Source organism: Pseudozyma hubeiensis (genome assembly GCF_000403515.1).
Source record: "Pseudozyma hubeiensis SY62 DNA, scaffold: PHS23, whole genome shotgun sequence".
Classification (NCBI taxonomy): Eukaryota; Fungi; Basidiomycota; class Ustilaginomycetes; order Ustilaginales; family Ustilaginaceae; genus Pseudozyma; species Pseudozyma hubeiensis.
The window spans coordinates 174,309-193,015 of record NW_012133805.1 but is presented as its reverse complement, the minus strand read 5'-3'; the positions used below and the strand labels follow the sequence as shown (position 1 = coordinate 193,015).

The 18,707-nt window shown below is 55.6% G+C and overlaps 8 protein-coding genes across 8 annotated transcripts; 5 read left to right on the top strand and 3 right to left on the bottom strand.

Annotated features, from left to right (window-relative positions):
• Positions 1 to 51: 51 nt before the first annotated feature.
• On the top strand, positions 52 to 3,941 carry PHSY_002410 (fatty acid oxygenase; the record flags this gene model as incomplete). The annotated part of the gene is made up of 3 exons (XM_012333034.1): positions 52 to 277; positions 557 to 630; positions 756 to 3,941. The coding sequence occupies 3 exons, from the start codon at positions 52 to 54 to the stop codon at positions 3,939 to 3,941; spliced, it is 3,486 nt and encodes a 1,161-aa protein (XP_012188424.1).
• Positions 3,942 to 4,232: 291 nt separating this feature from the next.
• On the bottom strand, positions 4,233 to 6,044 carry PHSY_002409 (hypothetical protein; the record flags this gene model as incomplete). Its single annotated transcript, XM_012333033.1, has 1 exon — positions 4,233 to 6,044. The coding sequence occupies one exon, from the start codon at positions 6,042 to 6,044 to the stop codon at positions 4,233 to 4,235; it is 1,812 nt and encodes a 603-aa protein (XP_012188423.1).
• Positions 6,045 to 6,703: 659 nt separating this feature from the next.
• PHSY_002408 (ribonucleoprotein complex subunit 1) lies at positions 6,704 to 7,604 on the top strand (the record flags this gene model as incomplete). The annotated part of the gene is made up of 3 exons (XM_012333032.1): positions 6,704 to 6,792; positions 6,902 to 7,081; positions 7,460 to 7,604. The coding sequence occupies 3 exons, from the start codon at positions 6,704 to 6,706 to the stop codon at positions 7,602 to 7,604; spliced, it is 414 nt and encodes a 137-aa protein (XP_012188422.1).
• A 33-nt stretch (positions 7,605 to 7,637) lies between these two features.
• PHSY_002407 (oligopeptide transporter) lies at positions 7,638 to 9,968 on the bottom strand (the record flags this gene model as incomplete). Its single annotated transcript, XM_012333031.1, has 1 exon — positions 7,638 to 9,968. The coding sequence occupies one exon, from the start codon at positions 9,966 to 9,968 to the stop codon at positions 7,638 to 7,640; it is 2,331 nt and encodes a 776-aa protein (XP_012188421.1).
• Positions 9,969 to 11,005: 1,037 nt separating this feature from the next.
• Positions 11,006 to 11,356, top strand: PHSY_002406 (hypothetical protein; the record flags this gene model as incomplete). Its single annotated transcript, XM_012333030.1, has 1 exon — positions 11,006 to 11,356. One exon carries the CDS (start codon positions 11,006 to 11,008, stop codon positions 11,354 to 11,356), a length of 351 nt encoding a protein of 116 aa, XP_012188420.1.
• A 213-nt stretch (positions 11,357 to 11,569) lies between these two features.
• On the bottom strand, positions 11,570 to 12,655 carry PHSY_002405 (hypothetical protein; the record flags this gene model as incomplete). Its single annotated transcript, XM_012333029.1, has 1 exon — positions 11,570 to 12,655. The coding sequence occupies one exon, from the start codon at positions 12,653 to 12,655 to the stop codon at positions 11,570 to 11,572; it is 1,086 nt and encodes a 361-aa protein (XP_012188419.1).
• Positions 12,656 to 13,126: 471 nt separating this feature from the next.
• PHSY_002404 (thioredoxin) lies at positions 13,127 to 15,118 on the top strand (the record flags this gene model as incomplete). Its single annotated transcript, XM_012333028.1, has 1 exon — positions 13,127 to 15,118. The coding sequence occupies one exon, from the start codon at positions 13,127 to 13,129 to the stop codon at positions 15,116 to 15,118; it is 1,992 nt and encodes a 663-aa protein (XP_012188418.1).
• A 1,196-nt stretch (positions 15,119 to 16,314) lies between these two features.
• Positions 16,315 to 18,375, top strand: PHSY_002403 (potential urea active transport protein; the record flags this gene model as incomplete). The annotated part of the gene is made up of 1 exon (XM_012333027.1): positions 16,315 to 18,375. One exon carries the CDS (start codon positions 16,315 to 16,317, stop codon positions 18,373 to 18,375), a length of 2,061 nt encoding a protein of 686 aa, XP_012188417.1.
• Between the last annotated feature and the right edge of the window lie 332 nt (positions 18,376 to 18,707).

Genomic DNA, 18,707 nt, shown 5'->3' with positions numbered 1-18,707 from the left:
TCGTGCGACGACAAAAGACCGCCAACGCGAGCCCGTGCTGACAACAAGCCGATGCTCGAGACATCACAAGGCGAACGACAGTGTATTCTCGCTCCCTTTTCGCCGACCAAGCGACGAGGCCTTCTTCGGCGGCTGTGTGAGCAAGTCGAAGAAAAGCTGGCACCTCAGCCCGCGTCGGAGTTGATACGCTGCGGGATAGCCGACCAACAGGGTCCAGTAGGGCCTCCTGGGAAAAAGTCGCTTCTTCCTGAATGCTTCGCTTGCAGTGCCGCACATGGTGAGGTCTGAACCGCCAGGGTGTCTCAGCTCGAGAAGCTGAGTTGATTGCAAGGGTGTCCGACTCTGTCCAACTGTCGACATTGTCTGTTCTCGTCCCAGTCATTGCCCAAGCAAGCGCACGAAGCCCGGATATATATACGATCCCCCAATCAGCATAAGGCCGATTGGAAACCGTTGCTGCCCTCGCCTTTCGTCCACCTGATCACGACGCCCGCCACGACCTCCATCCCTTTGTAACAATATCCTTGATCTGATCGCCGCCTTCGACTTGCCGTAGGTCTTGAACGACACTTAGTCCTACTCGTCACGATCGCCACGATGGCGACAACGACCACGGAGAAGATGGCTCAGGTAGATATCCGCCGTGACACTGCATCTCAATGCCAACGTGCTTGGCCCGCCGTATATGGCTTGTCAGCGAGTAATTCGAATATATTGACTGATCCTCTCTTCCCTCTTCCTGCCTGTCTCTGCAGGTGAAGACCTTTGTCCGGGACAAAGTGTCTCAGACCACCGATGCTGCCGGTCTTTCCGTCCATGACGCTCGCATCAAGGGGCAAAACACGATGAGGCAGGCCCAGCAAAAGACAGCGTCGGCTTCCAACACCTCCATCGAGTCGCTGCAGTTCTTGATGGACAAGCTGAACCGCAGCGGCATCGTCAATGATGCCAAGCTGCTCGGCCAGGCGCCCAATCTGCTCATCTCTGGTCTAACGGGCGGAGGCTTGGACGATCGCAAACTGCTGCTCGAGCAAATCGTCACATTGCTCTCTGGCCTGCCCGCCTCTTCTCACATCAGCCAAGTCCTTTCGGACACGCTGATCAAGATCATCTGGGGCGACTTGCCACATCCAGCCGTCTCTTTCATGGGCCCAGAGCATCGCTTCCGGCGCCCCGACGGCTCGGACAACAACATTCAGAATCCCAACCTCGGTGCCTCCGGTCAGCCGTACTCGCGCAACGTGCAGCGCACACATCCGCAGCCGGTTAACCTTCCCGACCCTGGCACAGTCTACGACCTGCTCCTTGCGAGAGACGACTTCGAGCCTCATCCATCTGGCATCAGCTCCCTGCTCTTCAATTTTGCCAACATCATCATTCACGACATCTTCTCCACCACTCGGGAGCCGGGCGCTCGCTCGGCCTACAACCAGCACTCGTCCTACCTCGACCTACAGGTGGTTTATGGCGCCAACAAGGACGAACAGCGGCGCGTGCGCACTGGCGCGCTTGGTCTCCTAAAATCCGATGCCATCGGAGACTGGCGTCTGGCCATGATGCCGCCTGCGACGGCCGCACTCGGGATCCTCTTGAGTCGAAACCACAATGTGATCGCCAAGCGTCTTTACGAGGTCAACGAGAATCAGCGTTTCGACAACCTCAAGGATGAAGCCTTGGACGACGAGCTGTTTGGGACGGCACGTCTAGTCAATTGCGGGCTCTTCCTTCACATCATCCTCCGCGACTACATTCCGGTGATTCTCAACACCAACGACTCCGAATGGTTTGTCGACCCTTTGAACCCCATCAAAGACCTCGGCGGCGCCCTTGACCGTGGCAACGGCAATTCAGTCGCTGCCGAATTCTCGGTCCTTTACCGCTGGCATGCAGCTGTCTCGCAGAACGACGAAAAGTGGATGAACGACTTCCTCGAGTCGCAATTCCCGGGCCAGCGACCCGAAGACGTCGATCCCATGGAATTCCTCGGCGCAGCTGCAGGACTCAAGAAGACCTTCCAGGACGCGGATCCGAGCGAGTGGAATCTGCACGGCTGGGAACGTGATGAACAGGGCAAATTCGACGATGGCTTGCTCGCCCAGATCATCAAGGACGCCGTGTCAGACGTCGCTGGAGCATTCCGTGCACGCGGTCACCCGAGCTGGTTCCGACCCATCGAAATCCTCGGAATGATCACAGCTCGCAAGGATTGGGCTCTATGCACGATGAACGAGTTCCGTCACTTCTTGGGCCTCAAGACCTATTCATCTTTCAGCGAGTGGAATCCTGATCCCAAGATCTCCCAGGCAGCCGAAATGCTCTATGGCGACATTGACAATCTAGAACTCTATCCGGGGCTGATGGCCGAAGAGGCCAAGCCAAGCATCCCAGGAAGTGGTCTCTGCCCCGGATACACGATCTCGCGCGGCATTCTCAGCGACGCTGCCGCCCTCACGCGCGGTGATCGCTTCTACACGAACGACTTTTCGACCTCAAACCTGACGAGCAGCGGGTACTTGTACTGCACCACGCCCCAGCCCGGCAGCCACGGCCTGATGGGCAAGCTGATCATGACAACGCTACCCGGCCAATTCCCACACAACTCGATCTATGCGCTGTATCCCTTCCGCGTGCCTGAAACGACGGTTGGAATCCTCAAAGAGAAGCGTCTGATCGAGCACTACGACACGTCCTACCCGGCGCCTGCGCGACACTGGTTTAGCGTCGAGTCATACTCGGCGACGAAAGACATCATCGAGGACAGCCGATACTTTGTCGCGCTGCCGCCCATGTCGTACGACGAAGGCTTGATGACCTCTGCGCTGGCCTCTATCCCGCGCTGGCAAGACGAAGTCACGGATTACTACAGCATCAACGTCAACACGGTGATGAACACTCGGAGCATTCCATTCTCAAATTCGGGCCGTCAGCACATTGTCGACCTTCTTGAGGTAGTCAACACGGTCTCAGCCCAGTTCACCTCGAGGCTCTTCGCTCTGCCTACCCCTGGCAGCCATGGTCTGCATCTCGGGATGTCACCCGAGCAGCTCTCGGCGACACTTGCTAAACCCCTCGCCTACGCCATGTACGGCTCGTTCGATTCTCAGGGCCACCAGACGTGGCAGCTCGAGGAGGAGTCCGAGGCATGCATGCGCCGTCTCAAGACCCTCATCTGGGCTCGATTGCACACGGTCGATGGTATCTTGTCGCCAGTCTTCTCGCTAGTGCAGAACATTTCGAACCTCGTCGGTGGTCCGGGCAACATCGCTGCCAATGACATGGCCAGACACTTCTACCACACGCTGTTTGCCTCTGGCAAGAGCAACGATGAGCTCGTTAAGGACTGTCTGCACATGATGGTCTCGCTCACTGCCACGCACTCTCTCGTTCTCATGCAGACATTCAAATGGTTCTTCCGGGAAGAAAATGCCGACCACCTCTCGGCCATGCACCAGCTTGCCCACAAAAACGATCCCGCATCGAACTCGGAAATGCGCCACCGTCTCATGGAAGCCTACCGTCTCAACGCCATCACGCCTCCGCAAGCCAAATTTGCGCTTCAAGCAGTGGCTCTGCCGGACGTCGGTGGAGACAAGAAGTTTGTGCAGGTGGGCGACGGCGTCTACATTCCGCCTTCTGCTTTGTACCGCGACCCACAGCTGTCGAAAGAACCCGAGCGTTTCAACCCGAACGGCAGCTTGCCTGTGCGTCTCGGTCTTGGCGACGCTCCCAGCCAATCGATCCTCGAAGTGGCACTTCCTGCCATTGCAAAGCAGTTCTTCAAGCATTCCGGCCTTCGCATGGCGCCTTCCGGTTCACCTCCTGTCGTCAACGACGCTGGTCCTACCCCGAACCAAAAGTTGCCCTACTTTGTGAGCAACCATGGTCTTGAGTATCCTCTCCCCATCGATACGTCGATGCACGTCATCTACAATGTTCGTTAGCCAGCCTCTGTCACTCGGTTGCTATTTGCATTGCCACTGTTCTATGTTTCGTTTTCGCCAATGTTGTTTCATCTTCGCTTGTTGTTTCATCTTCACTTCTTGTATCAATGTCTCGTAACGCATCTGCTCATGCAATCAAGCTGTCGCTCATTCTGACGCATCTCGAGTTTCATTCGCGTGATGAGAGGAGAGCATGCGCAGCAGGGTATATTGATTGGAGGTGCGATCATACATAAAAGGTGGCGAAAGCTGGCCCTGAGGCAGTACGTTGATGCGAAGTTGCTCCAGGGCTCATATAGGACTGATTGTGGGTGCTTTCGGCATCGTTGCGGTATCTTTGTCGAGCAGATTGACGGCGGCTGCAATCTTGTCCGCTTGCTCTGCTGCTTCGATTCGCTGTCGGAGGCGTACGATCGAGTCTCGCAGCTGCATCGGGAGTGGCGATTCGAGCCTCTGCGTGGGCAAACGGTCGCTTCTGATTGCGCTGCCGAGATAGAAACAGAGCTTGCGTTGCACAAGTCTGCAATGCTTTGGTTTGAGATGTGTCGGGAGGGCTGAGGCGGAGGAAGCCACATGTTCGAAGAAGAGGAACAGATCGGCGACAGCGTTGAGCAGGAGCGGTATTTGCGCAGCTGCAAAAGCTTGCTGTGACGGCAGTGAGGCGAATCTGGATGCAATTCGGTGCTTGGGCTCAACCTGTTGTCCTTGTGCGAAGGTGGGGACGAGCTGTTCGTGATGCAAGAGCTTGGACAGGTCTTGAAGCAGTTGCAGGTTGATAGCGTCGACACTGGCGTGACCGACGTCGAAGTCGAGAGATAGGCGAGAGACAAGGTAGATGGATGCGTCGTCGAGCGAGGTCAGGAGCGTCTTGCTGTGGTCGCTGTGAGTTGCTGTCGTGCGGGATTTGTCCTGTGGTGGTGGTGGTTGTGGGAAGAGGAAGGGTACAAGATGAGCGAATTTGTCGAAAGCTTGCGAGATCGTTGTCAGGTTGTCGAGCATGGACGAATCGGAGTCCGTGCTGACGGATGGTAGGGGAGCTGCGAACTCTGTCGAGTTGTTTAGATCGTCGGGCTCGAGTGGTGGAGGTTCGTCGTCATCGTCGGCATGCCAATTTGGCAACTGGAGCTGAGACCCGCGTGACGATGCTAGAGACGAGCCGAGTTGAATCTCACCAGTCGAGACTGTTCGGACTGGAATGAGCTGCGACAGGCTTGTTATATCCAAATGCCTGAGGATGTAGGCGTATGCCATGAGAACGGTGCACAGGTTGTATATCAAATCTGCCGGTGCCGATACCCTCGCTTTCGAGCCACTGCTTTCCGCCGAAAGAATTGTACCGACCAAATGTACGAAGGTCGTGATATGATCGGATGACTCGCTGGGGAAAGCAGGGCTTGCTTCTGGGTTGTCGAACCATGGCACGGACTGCCACTGAGTCGTGACGGTGCGCGGTTGCGTCCGGTCTTCTGAGATTGTTTGCGGTGCCACTAAGATACCCTGCGGCATTGATCCAGCCTCAGCTGATCGTGCTCGTCGCTCCGCTTTGCGATCTAGCTTGTCCATCAGCGCACTAGCCGACTGCGGATCCTTGACAGCTTCTAGAAAGTTTCTCCGCTCTTTCTCCGTAAGCATAGCCAGCAGCGCATCTGTCGAAGCACCCTCGATCTGATCCTCCGTCACATCTGCTCTGACACCTGTAAGCTGCTCGTCTTCGGCATCTTCGTTATCGCTATCGCCGTCATCATCGTGATCTTCTGAAATCAACCTGGCATCTTTCTCGTTCCTCTCGAGTCGAGCCAGGATGTCAACGACTTTCGTTCGATCCTCCTCCGCTGCACCCTGGTCAGGCCGTCCCACGAGGCTGAGCGAAGACGAGCTGAATGCGGCAGAGCATTCCTGATGTTGCTGTCTTCGAAAACAGACCAGAGAGCAGAAGGGAATGTTGCATCTCGGACAGTTGTACGCAGCTGGCTTGGCATAGCAGATGTTGCAAAGTCGAGCTGGAGTCGAGGAGGTAGTCGTGGGTGTGGGGAGAAGGTGCTGAGCTCGAGCTTTGTCGCGCCTTGTTGTTCGTGAGATGTCGAACAGCTCGGACAGCGACATATTTGCAAGGCTGCCTCAGCGTCGTACGATCGGGTGGGTAGGTCGAGATGACATTGTGGACCTTGCCGAGTCGAGTTGGTAGCAATTCGTTGTCGAGAGGGAGAAAGCTCGGCAGGAAAAGTTGATGGTTGGACCCTGAAAAGCTTCGCGAGGCGAGTGGAGGCAGGAAGCGTTTTCGTGCGAGAAGTACGGTTTGGCAGATACACCGGCTCCGCAAGCTTTTTTTCTTTCTCCGTTGTTAGCAGGGGGAGGCCAGGAAGAAGTGCGCCCAAAGCGAAATTTTTGACTTTTTTGAACATTTCGCTACACACCAAGTCGAGCTGCAACACCATTCGCAAGCTTGTGCTCACCATCATCACCTTCACCTTTGCACTACTCGACTGCAACTGACTCGACCAGGACAGCATTCGACAAAGCGTATTCTCGCCCCGCATAGGCTGTCTCGCTCCGACTGTAGCCAGATCTTCGATCGCAAAACGCAACCAACCCTACACCCAACACATCATACACATAGAACCATGTCGTTCCGAGGAGGAGGACGTGGAGGCGGTGACCGCGGTGGACGAGGCGGTTTCTCTTCCCGAGGTGGACGTGGCGGCTTCGGCGGTGGTGGACGTGGTGGATATGCCAATGCTGGTCCTCCCGAAACAGTGCAACCCATGGGAACCTTCATGCATGCCGTAGAGGGAGAAATGCTTTGCCAATCAACCGATGCCAAGCACGTCCCATACTTTAACGCTCCCATTTAGTAAGTCTTCCCCTTCTTTCCCACCCGACATAAACATCTCATTATCCCGCGGAGGTAGCATCATCGTACTGACCTCTTTCTTCTAATCTCTTTGAAACTCACTCCGCAGCTTGGAAAACAAATCTCAAATCGGCAAGGTGGACGAAATCCTCGGTCCCATCAACGAAGTCTACTTCACCGTGAAAATGGACCCAGGAATGGTAGCGACTTCCTTCAAATCCGACGACAAAGTGTACATCTCTGGCGAGAAGCTGTTGCCGATCGAGCGCTTCTTGCCGAAACCCAAGTCGTTGACCAAGGCGCCGAAGAAGAAGGGTGGTGCACGAGGCGGTGCTGCCGGCGGCCGAGGTGGATTTGGTGCTGGAAGGGGTGCGCCAAGAGGTCGTGGTGGATTCGGCGGTGGAAGGGGTGGTGGACGAGGAGGTGGATTCGGCGGTGCTCCGCGAGGCGGCGGATTCAGCGGTGGAAGGGGAGGTGGATTCGGAGGTGGAAGGGGCGGCGGATTCGGCGCTGGACGTGGTGGTGCCGGCGGTGCGAGGGGTGGTGGCTTCGGCGGTCGTGGTCGCGGTCGTGGCGGATACTAAGCGCACTTCGTCTTCCGCTGCCTACGATCCTCCGTTCCAAAGGTCTCTCTCTCCTTTTCCTTCGACTTGTGTATTTGTGTTAGTACTGCTCCCATCATCATTCGTTTCGTCTCTCACCAACACGCTTCCATGCTTGTGCAATCTGCATCGCAGCGGTTCTCACGATCGTCAAAACCCACGCGCTTCTTCAGCTTCAGACAAACTCATTTACGCTCGCATTATCGTTAACGATCGAGGGGAAATTGCGCTCGCTCCGCATCTCTATTTGCTCGGTTTACAATGTTCAGCATCCTGCAGCGGATTGGCCGCCCAATGCGGCACCGGAGCGTACTTGAGCAAGCTCAGCGTCAGCACAAAGATGGTGAGTGCATTGACGCTGCTGCCCGCATCCAGTGCAGCCGACAGAACGTAGTTGAACTTTTCGAACCACGCCGGGTGTTTCTCCCGCAGGTGCTTCTGCGACAACCAGCTGAAGAAGAAACCTGTCATGATCACGTTGGTCGGCACAGCCGGTGGTAGAGCCGCCGAATGAAGAATGATCGGGAAGGCGACTTTGGGAAGCCACTTGAGCTTGTACTTCTTATGCAAGAAATACGGGATGAGGGGCAGAATCGCACCGAACAAGAATCCGGAGTACAGCCGACGGTAGTCGCCGGAGAAAAATTCGGCAGGCCCGACCAGACCCCAGATCACCGAAGCGGAGAAGAAGATGTGCACCTTTCTCCCATCCCACTGCCCCGAAGGATCCTCCACCGTCCCATCCAAGAACGCTCGGTAGCCCGAAGCTGGATCCAGCACAATGTTGACCACGATCAGGTTGACAACACATCCGATCATGGTACCCCAGAGCTGTGCGACAAACATGTGCTTGGGTGGGATCTTGATGTAGTGACCCAGCTTGAGGTCGTTGACCAGATCAAGCGCTTGGTTGAGCGACATGTACGCCATGGTCTTGAACAGGATGTTGCCGATCGGGTTGCCTGGCATGATGTATCCGATGACGAATTCGGAGATGATGTTGAGGCCGACACCGGTATCCGAGACCGCGCGAAGGATGCCGAGCGGTGCGATGAACAGCAGCCCCATGGCAATTGCCAGCAGCAACGCCCATACAGGCAGCTGCAACGCAGGCGTCAGCACGACCAGCATAACAGCAGCTGCCGTCGTCAGCGCAAAGGTCGTCGCGTACCACCGCTGCGGTACAGGCTCGTACGCGCGCATCAGTCGATTGTGCACGTCGTCATGCACAGCATTGCTCGCGGCCTTTTTGATGTCCTTCCAATGCCAAAGCAGCACGTGCGTGACCGTACTCGTCAAGGTCGCAAACCCAAGACCATAGGAAAGCGCAAAGTACGGAGTGAGCAACATCGGCTTTTGCGTCTGCCATGCCTCGGCGTTGAGCGTGTTGTCCTTGTTGAGCAAGGTATCCACGGCAAACTTCTTGTGATCCTTGTTGTACAGCCCGGCACTGAGGATCTCTGGAAACGCCTGGGCGTTCCAAAAATTGAACCCCCAGTAGAGGATGGGCATGACGATGTACATCATACCGGCCAACCCAGCATAAAAGTTGAGTGCCGCCCACCATGGCTGGTAGAAGGGCCCGCTCATACCAGCGGCGTTCCAGTCGAACGTGAGGTTGAGAAATCCAAGACCATGGTAGCCGGAGCTGAGGAAGCGGAACGCCGGGACCTTGTTGTCGACCAGGCACAGCATGGCGACGCTCGACAGCGTGGGTGCGAGCAGAGCGGGAAGGAACTGGTAGATGTAGATGGCGACAAAGGCAAACGCAAAGAGTCGCAGCCTGGCTCGATTGTTGGGTGCTTCCTTGTCGTGCAACGTGTGGAAGAGCGAGGTAGTGACCAGCGTGCTTGGCCAAATCATCGACGTTGGCTTGACGAGGAGATTTGTGACCATGCCTGCGAATCCGAAGCCAAGCACCTGCGTTGTGATAAGTAGCGTGAGCGAGGAGACCCAGTTCATATGCTGATGATAGAAAAGTTCTTGAATGTTGATGATATCGCTGGCGTATGCAGAGGTGGCACCGGCCGAAGCGATGATGGCGACAAGCATGTGCTCCTTGATGCTGAACGGACCTGGATTGAGCTGAAACGACCATTTGCCCACCTTGATCGTGCGCTCCGGTAAGCGCTTTGCAAGCCATCGACCCATCGGTAGCGATATCAAGATGACAAAGTAGCTGCTGAAGGAGGGCGAGTTGGACTTGTAGAAGAAGAGTTGCGCAATCGCTGCTCCAATCACGCAGAAGAAGGATCCGATGATCAACGCTCTCCACGTAAGAGCCGGAAGGGTAGGGTCGTCGTGTTCCGGAACCGCCTTGCTGACCAGATGCATGGGATCGTCCGGATCGTATTTGTCCGACACTGATCCCGTCGAGACGTGTCTACGGCCAGCGCGACGTCTCGATTTGCTTTCTTCCATCTCGTATGCCTCTTCATCGCCGTTGATGCCTGAGGCGGAGGCTGGCCCGAGCATGAGAGCATCCTCGCCCTGCTCAAAGTCGTCCTCATCGTCATCATCTCCAGCGCGCTTGCTCGACGCTCCTGCGCGGTGACCGAGTTCGTGCTCGTCCATTTGGATGGTTGTGGTGTCTTCGCCCGAGTCTGGGCCCAATCCGCGCTGGTGGTGCGACCGCGGTCTCGATCTGGGCCGAGATCTTGCTGTTTGATAAGGAGAGGGAGAATTCGACTCTACGCCCCTAGGCGAAGAAGTTTTGGATGCGGTGCTGTGCATATCAATGGGAGCATTTGAGTGGTTGCACGATAGAAAGCAGAGGAGGTCGACGCCCCCCTCATCATTGGAAGTGGGCTCGAGCGCCAGGTGCTGGCAAGAGGGTCCGTTTCGAGGAATTGGGCCAGGGTCCAAGCAGGTTGTGACAGGTCGCGACCAAAACTTTCTTCCTTCACGGAAATGAAATCAAAGCGATGTGAGATCACTGCATGTGCACATGATTCTAGGTTGCCGGAAAAGCTAACATCTGAAATGCAAAAAATGTCGGCCTCCACACTCTTCTGACGGCGCTCAATGACGCAAACGTGAATTACGCAGAGCCAAGCGCCCAATCATAGCATCCTCTCCTACGAAGTGCGATTGTTCACACGATCTGGTAAGATCGAAGTCCGCCTCTCCTTGACAGAGATGCTCTGCTGTAGTCCGCAGACCCAACCACATTTTGTCCCGTCCCATGCACCCTGAGAGTCTAGCGACTGCTATTTTCGGCGTACCGGTTCTTCTGACAGCTGCACAAGACCCGCTCAGACGGGATGACGTGAAGCTGCGCATTTCCGCCTGCATAGCTTAGTCGTCGGCTGCAGCGTGTTTCTTTGCCAGCCTTTGCGGATCCATGCAGAAGGATCAGGTGTGTGACGATGCCTGCCGAGCGTCGAGAGAGAATCCGTGCGCCGGGGGTGAACCGTATATATTCTCTTGTTGCTTCGAGGTTGTCGGGATTTGATCCCACACCACGCATCTCCCAGATACCCACATATCGTTCATCAACAACTTTACCAACATGTCGACCCAATCGCAATACGAGACCCACACGTAAGTAGCAGCCAATCTCAGCTGACTCGTTAACTTTCTTCGCTTTAGCAAACAGGCGCTGACTTGACATGACACCTCCCCTTCGACTCTACAGCGCCGACGGCGACCAGCGCAACGCCCCTGGACCCAACCCTGATGTCGGCATGCACCACGATGACGACCGCAAAGACCACGAGAAGGGTCAGCCCGAATCGCACCAGTCTCTCGACGCCAAGGATGAGAAGTCCATCAAGAATAAGCTCGCCCAGGCTGGTAAGGAAGCTAGGGAGGAAGCTGAGGCCGAGAAGGCAAAGCAAGAAGCCAAGCCCACCGATGCAGCTCGTGCAAATGGTAACGAACCATCGCGAGGCGCTAAGATCGACGAGCAGATCGAGGAGGAGGAGCGAAAGATGCTCGAGGCCAAGGGAATCAAGCCCTAAGAAAGGAATCGCGATTTCTGCGAACAAACAGTGTAATTCTTGCAACCAACTGTATCAGTAGCAATAGCGTTTCGTCGTATTGATCTTCAGATCCTCAAACACCACAGCTGGCACCGTTCGCCAAGGTATGTGCGTATAAGTATATGTGAAGTTGCGATCTCGAGGATGGTGGTAGTACAAGCGCGTAAACAAAAAGTGAGGCGGACACGTGGACTAAAAGTTGAACCGGCCAGAGGCATATCCGCCCATGTCATGCGAGGGCGTTGCGGGCTCTGACTCAGCGTCAATCACAATAGGATCGGCGGCCGTTCCGGTGTGGCTCGTCTGCCTTGCCGTGTCTGTGCTGGGCAGAGCCGTGGATGAAGCAGCTGTGGTATTCGCAAGCAGCGGATGGTGCTGTTGCTGTACTCCATTGACGTGCACTGTGCTTCCTTCGGGCGTCGTGATGTGGATCGTCTCGTTGCCGTTCTGATCCACTTTGCGTGTGACGGTCTCTTTGCGTCCGTTGACGATGCGGGTAGTCGTGCTTTCGCTTGTGCCGGAGAATCCGCCGTAGGTGGTGCTCGACATGCTGCTACTGCTTGTGCTGCTGCGATGGCCGAACCCTTCGCCAAAGGGCCCACCTGGTGCCTGCATGCCCATCGGCGGACCAGGTGGACCTCTTGATCCTGCAAATGGCATTCCAAACCCGAATCCGCCGGTGTCCGCCATCCTGCGATGATTCTGGAAGAAGGGATCATTGTCGCCAAACAAGCTGCCGCTGCCCATCGGATGGCCCGCATTCATCATCCCGAAAGGGTCTTGGGCTCCGCCTCGTCCGCCTCCTACGTTCCCGCCACCGTTCATCGAACCGAACTCCTTGGTGAACATCATGTTAAACAGTTCGAATGGATCGAATCCGTCCGCACCAAACGGCCTACCCGCACGTCGTCCTGCTTGAGAACGCCTGGCCGAATCAGCACTGGATTCCCACATAAAGCTGAAAGGTACGCCGTCGGGACTCGTGCCAAAGTGCTTGCGGCTGATGTCATCTTGGTAATCTTCCGCAGGTCCGAAGCCCTTGCTGCTCCCGGGGCCAAATGCATCGTATTCGCGGCGCTTCCGATCATCGGACAACAGCTCGTAGGCTTCTCCGACGATCTTGAAGCGAGCCGTTGCTTGTTCCTTGTCCGCTGGTGGTGCTCTATCGGGATGGTTTTTGAGTGCTAGCTTCTTGTAGGCCATGCGGATATCGAATGCGCTACAGCCTCGAGAGAGGCCGAGCACCTCGTAAGGATCCGTCTCGGGAAAGCGGTTCATGTCGGGACGGTTTGGCCAATGCCTCTTGTAGACCACGGTGTGTTGAAGCAATGAGGTGGCCGTTGTTTCTGGCTATTTGTCCTTGTCGGTGATCAGCTGCCACAGGGCAGGTATCTCGCAAACATAGTTGTAAGTACAAGTAAAGGTGAGCTGTCAATGTGCGGATCGTTCAAGGTTTCGAGATAAGAGTGCAACACGAGCAAAAGTCACGCATGGACCCTGCGATGGAAACTTCGATGGCTGATCTAACAACATCACATTGATTCTTGGCGTTGGTGGAGGATGACGACGAGCTTCGCTTTCGCTTGGACCCTGAATTAGCTCGACCGACTCAGCCGAATCTACTCAACATTCCTTTCCGCAATCGTGCTTTCCTCCTTAGCTCAGCCATCCCCAAGTTGAGAAGCTGCGACTTTCTCTCGTAACAGCTTCCTCGAGCTTAAGATCCCTCGTATAGAGCCGCAGGGCAGGATGACAACTCCACAAGCAACCGAGGACGGAGAGTTTCCGGTCAAGCTCTTCGTTTACGATCTTTCAAGAGGAATGGCCAAGTCTATGTCGATGCCCTTGACGGGACGCCAAATCGACGGGATCTGGCACACGAGCATCGTGGCCTATGATCGCGAGTACTTTTTCGGACAAGGTATCTCGATCGTCTATCCGGGCACGTCCCATCACGGGGCACCAATAGAGACCTTTGACCTCGGCACCACCTCGATCGATCGAGAGACGTTTGAAGGCGCTCTTCTGCCCGACTTGCGCGATCGTTTCCGCCCGGAAGACTACAACCTGCTGTCCTGGAACTGCAACAACTTCACTCAAGAGGTCGCGCAAATCCTGACCGGCGCAGACATTCCTGCACACATCCGCTCTCTGCCACAAGACTTTCTCAGCACCCCATTCGGTCAGATGCTTCGCCCACAAATCGATGCCATGTTTCGAGCGCCGTCTGCTGAGATTGCCCCAAATGCTGCCAACGGATTTGGCGGCGATCTGCTGAACCAGGTCGCCACTCGTGCGTACACTGGCAACACGTCCGTGGAGCAAGGCTCGCCTTCGAAAGCCACGACGTCGAATCCGGTCCATCACATCACGACCAACACGCAACTCCACGAGATCCTTTCAATCTTTCCTTGCGTCGCCGTCCTCTTTACATCTGAGTCTTGCCCTCCTTGTCGGATCATCAAGCCCGCATTCACCGATCTGGCACACCATCACCATGTCGACGAATCCAAGCCAGGGAATCACAAGCGGATAGCTTTTGTGCAGGTGGACTCGAACGCCTCTACGTCGAGTCTGTTTGCTCAGTCAAGTGTTACCGCCACGCCGACTGTCAAGCTCTACACTTTCGGAAAGGAGTCTAGCCAGGTCAGAGGAGCTGATGTGGGCGAACTCAAAAATGCGCTCGACCTCATGCTTTCCGAGGTGTATCCGACCCACCCGCATGCTCGCCTGTCGAAGCCACTGAAAGGTCTCCAGTCGCTTCCGTCGCAGCCGCACCTCTACTCCTCCACACCCAACCTCAACTCATTGCTTCAAAAGATAGACACAATGATCGCACAGCATCCAGCCAAGAGCTTCGCCGAGAAAGCGGACCTTCAAGTGGCTCGCAAGACTATCGCCTCTGGCTGGATTCCCTGGCTCGAGACAACGCGCGACAGCAAGAGCAAGAAATCTGCGCCGAGCAACTTGACTGACGAAAGCACCAAAGTCGCAAAGCAGCTTTCCGACATATTCCCACTGGACGCAATGTTCCCCACCCTTGACCTCTTCCGTCTTTCGGTGTTGGACGAGTCGTTCGTGAGGACGGCATTCCGACAGCCTGCTGTTGCCGATCGCAGGGACATCAATGGCATCACACGTCTCTTGTCACTTGTTGCTGACGTTGCTTTCAAGGGGGAATGGTCAGCAAGTAAGAGACCCCTGTTGCTCACTGCTGCCCGACTGCTGACGAACTTGGCAGCTTCAGCACCCTTTGTCGAGGTCATCGAGTCGCACGAGAACGTCCGCAACCTCACCCTCGAGCTTACAACGAGTCTCCTGCTTTGCCCCGACGCAACGGTACGCAGCGCTGCCGCCACATGCGCTTTCAATCTAGCGCTGCATCAGCATGCCGAGCGAGCAGAGTGGATAAATCGAGACCCGCAGGCGCCACCCATGCTTGGCAGTCGTCTCGGCGAAACGTGGGAATCTGAAATGGCATCGGCTCTGCTGCAAGCCATAATCAACGAGTCGGAATCGGACGAAACGCTGCATCGTCTCGTCGCCGCTCTCACGCTCCACATCCACCTGTCGCAGTTCTGGCAGGACAGTGTCGGCCCAATGTTGCAGGTTTTGGACGCGCAAGATGCAGTCGCAGACACGCGGCACGGTCAACTGGTGACAAGCTCGGCAAAGAAGCAGGAACTATCTCGGCTCTTGGACGATCTTGTGGTCCTATTGTCGTCGGCGGAGACTTTTTAGATCAATGGACACGGGATTATTCGGAATCACTTCTTGCTCGCTTCGATTGGAGAATGAGGGTCCCCACAAGAACGCTGACTGCCACGTGAGATATGAGGCGATATTGTTGATTGAATCTCAGCTTCCTTTCACGCACGCTATCGGCTTCAGACAGAAAAGCGACTCCGCCTATCAATGAGGTGGTTTGTGCATCTAGCGCTCAGGTCGACGCTTCCTTGTGGTACGCATTCTCGTGTTGGAAATGATGGCACACTCGCCAGTGTTTGGGGGAGGGTTCCTTTCGCATGGTGAGTGAATGCCTCGACGACAAGCGGATGGCGGAGTTGACCAACAGAAAGTTCCTCGACAAGCGAGACTGGATTGTCTTGGATTTCTTCTCGCTCTTATCTGCGACGCGCCTGATTGGACGACGCGGCATTTTTCACGGATCAGAGCAAAGCAAACTCGGCCGTCTCCAAGTTCTTATCTCATCTCGTTGAAAAGAATACCGTAGCGAGGTAGACACACGAGTCATTGATTGTTCCGTCAACTCCTTGATGAAATCCGGACTTGTACCTGTAGATCAAGCGCCCCAAGGCAGCTGATTGAGAAGCAATATCTTGATCTGATGTGTTCGAATCGTCTAAGGGGCCCGAGGCGCCGCTGAGCCCTCTGTTGCCGCGACCGGTACGGCAGTCAGTCGCAAAAATGAATAACGCGAGCGATACTTGACAGGTCGCCTCCCATTGTCGTCAGAGATTCGACCCGATCCGTACAAGCATGAATGTTGTGTGGCATGCTCATGATGAACAGCCCAGGTTCATGCTGATCTCGCGGAAGTCAACCCCTCTTTGACCAGCGAGCGGTTCTCGGGAAGAAATGGTAGGGCGGCTGCACCGCTGAAGCTAAGCGAGATGTGCGGAGGTCGACTGATAAGACCGCGCCGATAAGCAATTTGACTCAACCGCCTCTTGCCGATTTCATCCAGGTCGTGACTGCTGCCGATTAAGAACATCACACAATCGTCTGAAAGCTTGGCAAAGCATGGCTGTCGGCTAGGAAGCGCCAACAGCGCATGGGCTTGCCATGCTCGCTCCGTTGGCAAGTGGTCATGAAAGTCCTATAAAGGTCGCGGCGTGAATACACTTGCGCTTCTTCTTCTTCCCGTGCCAGATCCTTCCCTTCCCTACATCACCCTCCCTCATCAGCACGTCACGATGGCTGCCTCCATCACAGTGCTCCCTCAGGCAGCCGGCTGGGCCGTCGTCTGCGGTCTCGGCTTCTTCTTCGCCGCCTTCATGATCGGGCTCTCTTTCATCCAACAACGTTACACCAACCGCTCGATAAAGGACACAGATGAGTTTGCGTCGGCTTCTCGCTCGGTCAAGCCCGGTCTTGTCGCTGCCGGTATCGTCTCCGCATGGACATGGTCTTCAACGCTGCTTCAATCGACGTCCGTGACATACAAGTTCGGCGTATCGGGAGGGTACGCTTATGCGGCTGGAGCAACCCTTCAGATCCTCCTGTGTTCCATCATGGCATGCAAGATCAAGCTCAACGCGCCCTTTTGCAGCACTTACCTCGAAATCCTCAAGGTGAGGTGGGGCAAGCTGTTGCACTGCATCTTTCTGTTCTTCGCCCTCGCCACCAATCTTCTCGTCTCGTCGCAGCTCGTTGTCGGTGGATCCGCCGTGGCTAGCACGCTCACCGGAATTCCGGTCCTTGCTGCTATCTGGCTCATCCCTCTCGGAGTCGCATGCTACGTCCTTGTCGGAGGCATGAGAGCGACTTTGCTTGCAGACTACACCCACACAGTGGGCCTCTTGATCGTCATCTTCTACTTCTTCTTCAAGGTCTGGGTCACATCTCCAGAGATCGGAAGCGTTTCAAAGATGGTGGAGCTACTACAGACCTCAAACGACATCCAGAACAACGCTGCAGCAAGCCCGCTGACATTCAGGTCTTTGGAAGGATCGGTCATCTTTTTGATCATCAACATCATTGGAAACCTCGGAACGGTCTTCTGCGATCAGAGCTACCACCAACGCTCGATTGCCTCGAACCCGGCCACTGCAGCTCGAGCTTTCCTTCTGGGAGGTTCGGCGTGGTTTGCCATCCCTTTCCTCTTTTCGATGACGATGGGCTTGAGCGCCAGAGGTCTCCTCTACTCGGGCAACCCTCTGATGCCAGCGCTATCAGCAGCTGACGTTAGTGCAGGTCTTCCGGCTCCTGCAGCAGGTGTAGCGCTGGCCGGTAAGGGAGGCGCTGTTGCGGTACTCATCCTGCTCTTCCTCGCTGTCACTTCGGCCTCCTCGGCCCAGCAGGTCGCTGTCGCATCCGTGCTCACTTTCGACGTCTACAAGCCCTACATCCGTCCTCAAGCAAGCAAGCAGGAGATCTTCATCATGAGCCATGCAGGCGTCGTCATCTGGGCCATCGTTATGGGGGTCTTCGGTACGATCTTCCACTACGCAGGCATCTCCCTCGGTTGGCTGTACCTCGCGCAGGGTATCATCATCGCACCTGCTGTTGTACCCGTCTTTTGCGGTCTGGTCTGGAAGCGGACCAACAGGATCGCTTGCTTGGTAGCCATGATCGGCGGTGTCATTTGCGGTCTTGTGACCTGGATCGTGACTGCCGCTGCCCTCGAAGGCGAAGTGACCGTCGCCAGCACCGGCAAGGACTACCCTACGCTGGCTGGAAATGTCGTCTCGCTAATGGCTTCAGCGATCATCACCGTCGTCGGTAGCCTGCTCAAGCCCGAAACCCAGGACCACTTTGTGCTCACCCGCAGCATCAATGCGCCAGCCGACGTTGTCGAGCGCATGAACGCACACTCAAGCCGCAACTCGACCTCCTCCGCCGCATCACCGGCCTCGCCCGAAGCGGAAAAGACGAATCTGGACGCCGAAAAGACCTCGCCCGCAGCAGCGTACACAGTCGAGACCATCGACTACGTCAAAGCTGCCGGTCTGAATGCGGACGAGCTTCGAAAGACGCTTCGATTGACAAGCTGGGTCAGCGTTATCGCTTCCTTCGTGTTGTGCATTCTGATTCCCGCATGTCTGGCGTCACGCCGCGTGTGGAACGCTACAGGTCTCGCAGCGTACATCTGGATTGGGTTTGTATGGCTGATCTGGACCACACTAGCTGTCGGCATCCTGCCAGTGTGGGAGTCGAGACGCGAACTCGCTGCGATTCTGAGGGGAATCGGGAAGGATTTGACCGGCAAGAATGGAAAGTACCAAGAGGCGAAGGAGAAGAATGCTTCGTCGTAGGCTGGATACACGTGCAATACTTTCTGTAGCACGGCGATGGGACACCTCTACGAAGCAATACACGATGACAAATGCCCAATGTGTCTGCACTCACAATACAACGTGCAACCCTCTCACACATAGCGATACTTTTTTTCGCCACATGTTGAGTGGAGTTTGAACCGATCTGACAAATTGTAAAAAAGGGACCGGCCAGAGCTGAGCTTTGCGGGTGGCAACCTCTTTTTCTCACGTCGGGCTCCTTGCATGACTTGAAGAAGCTTTCAACAACGAACTTGCACAGGCCTACATAAGCAGCTCGCAGTTCCATTCACTGTCAGAATGGGAAATGA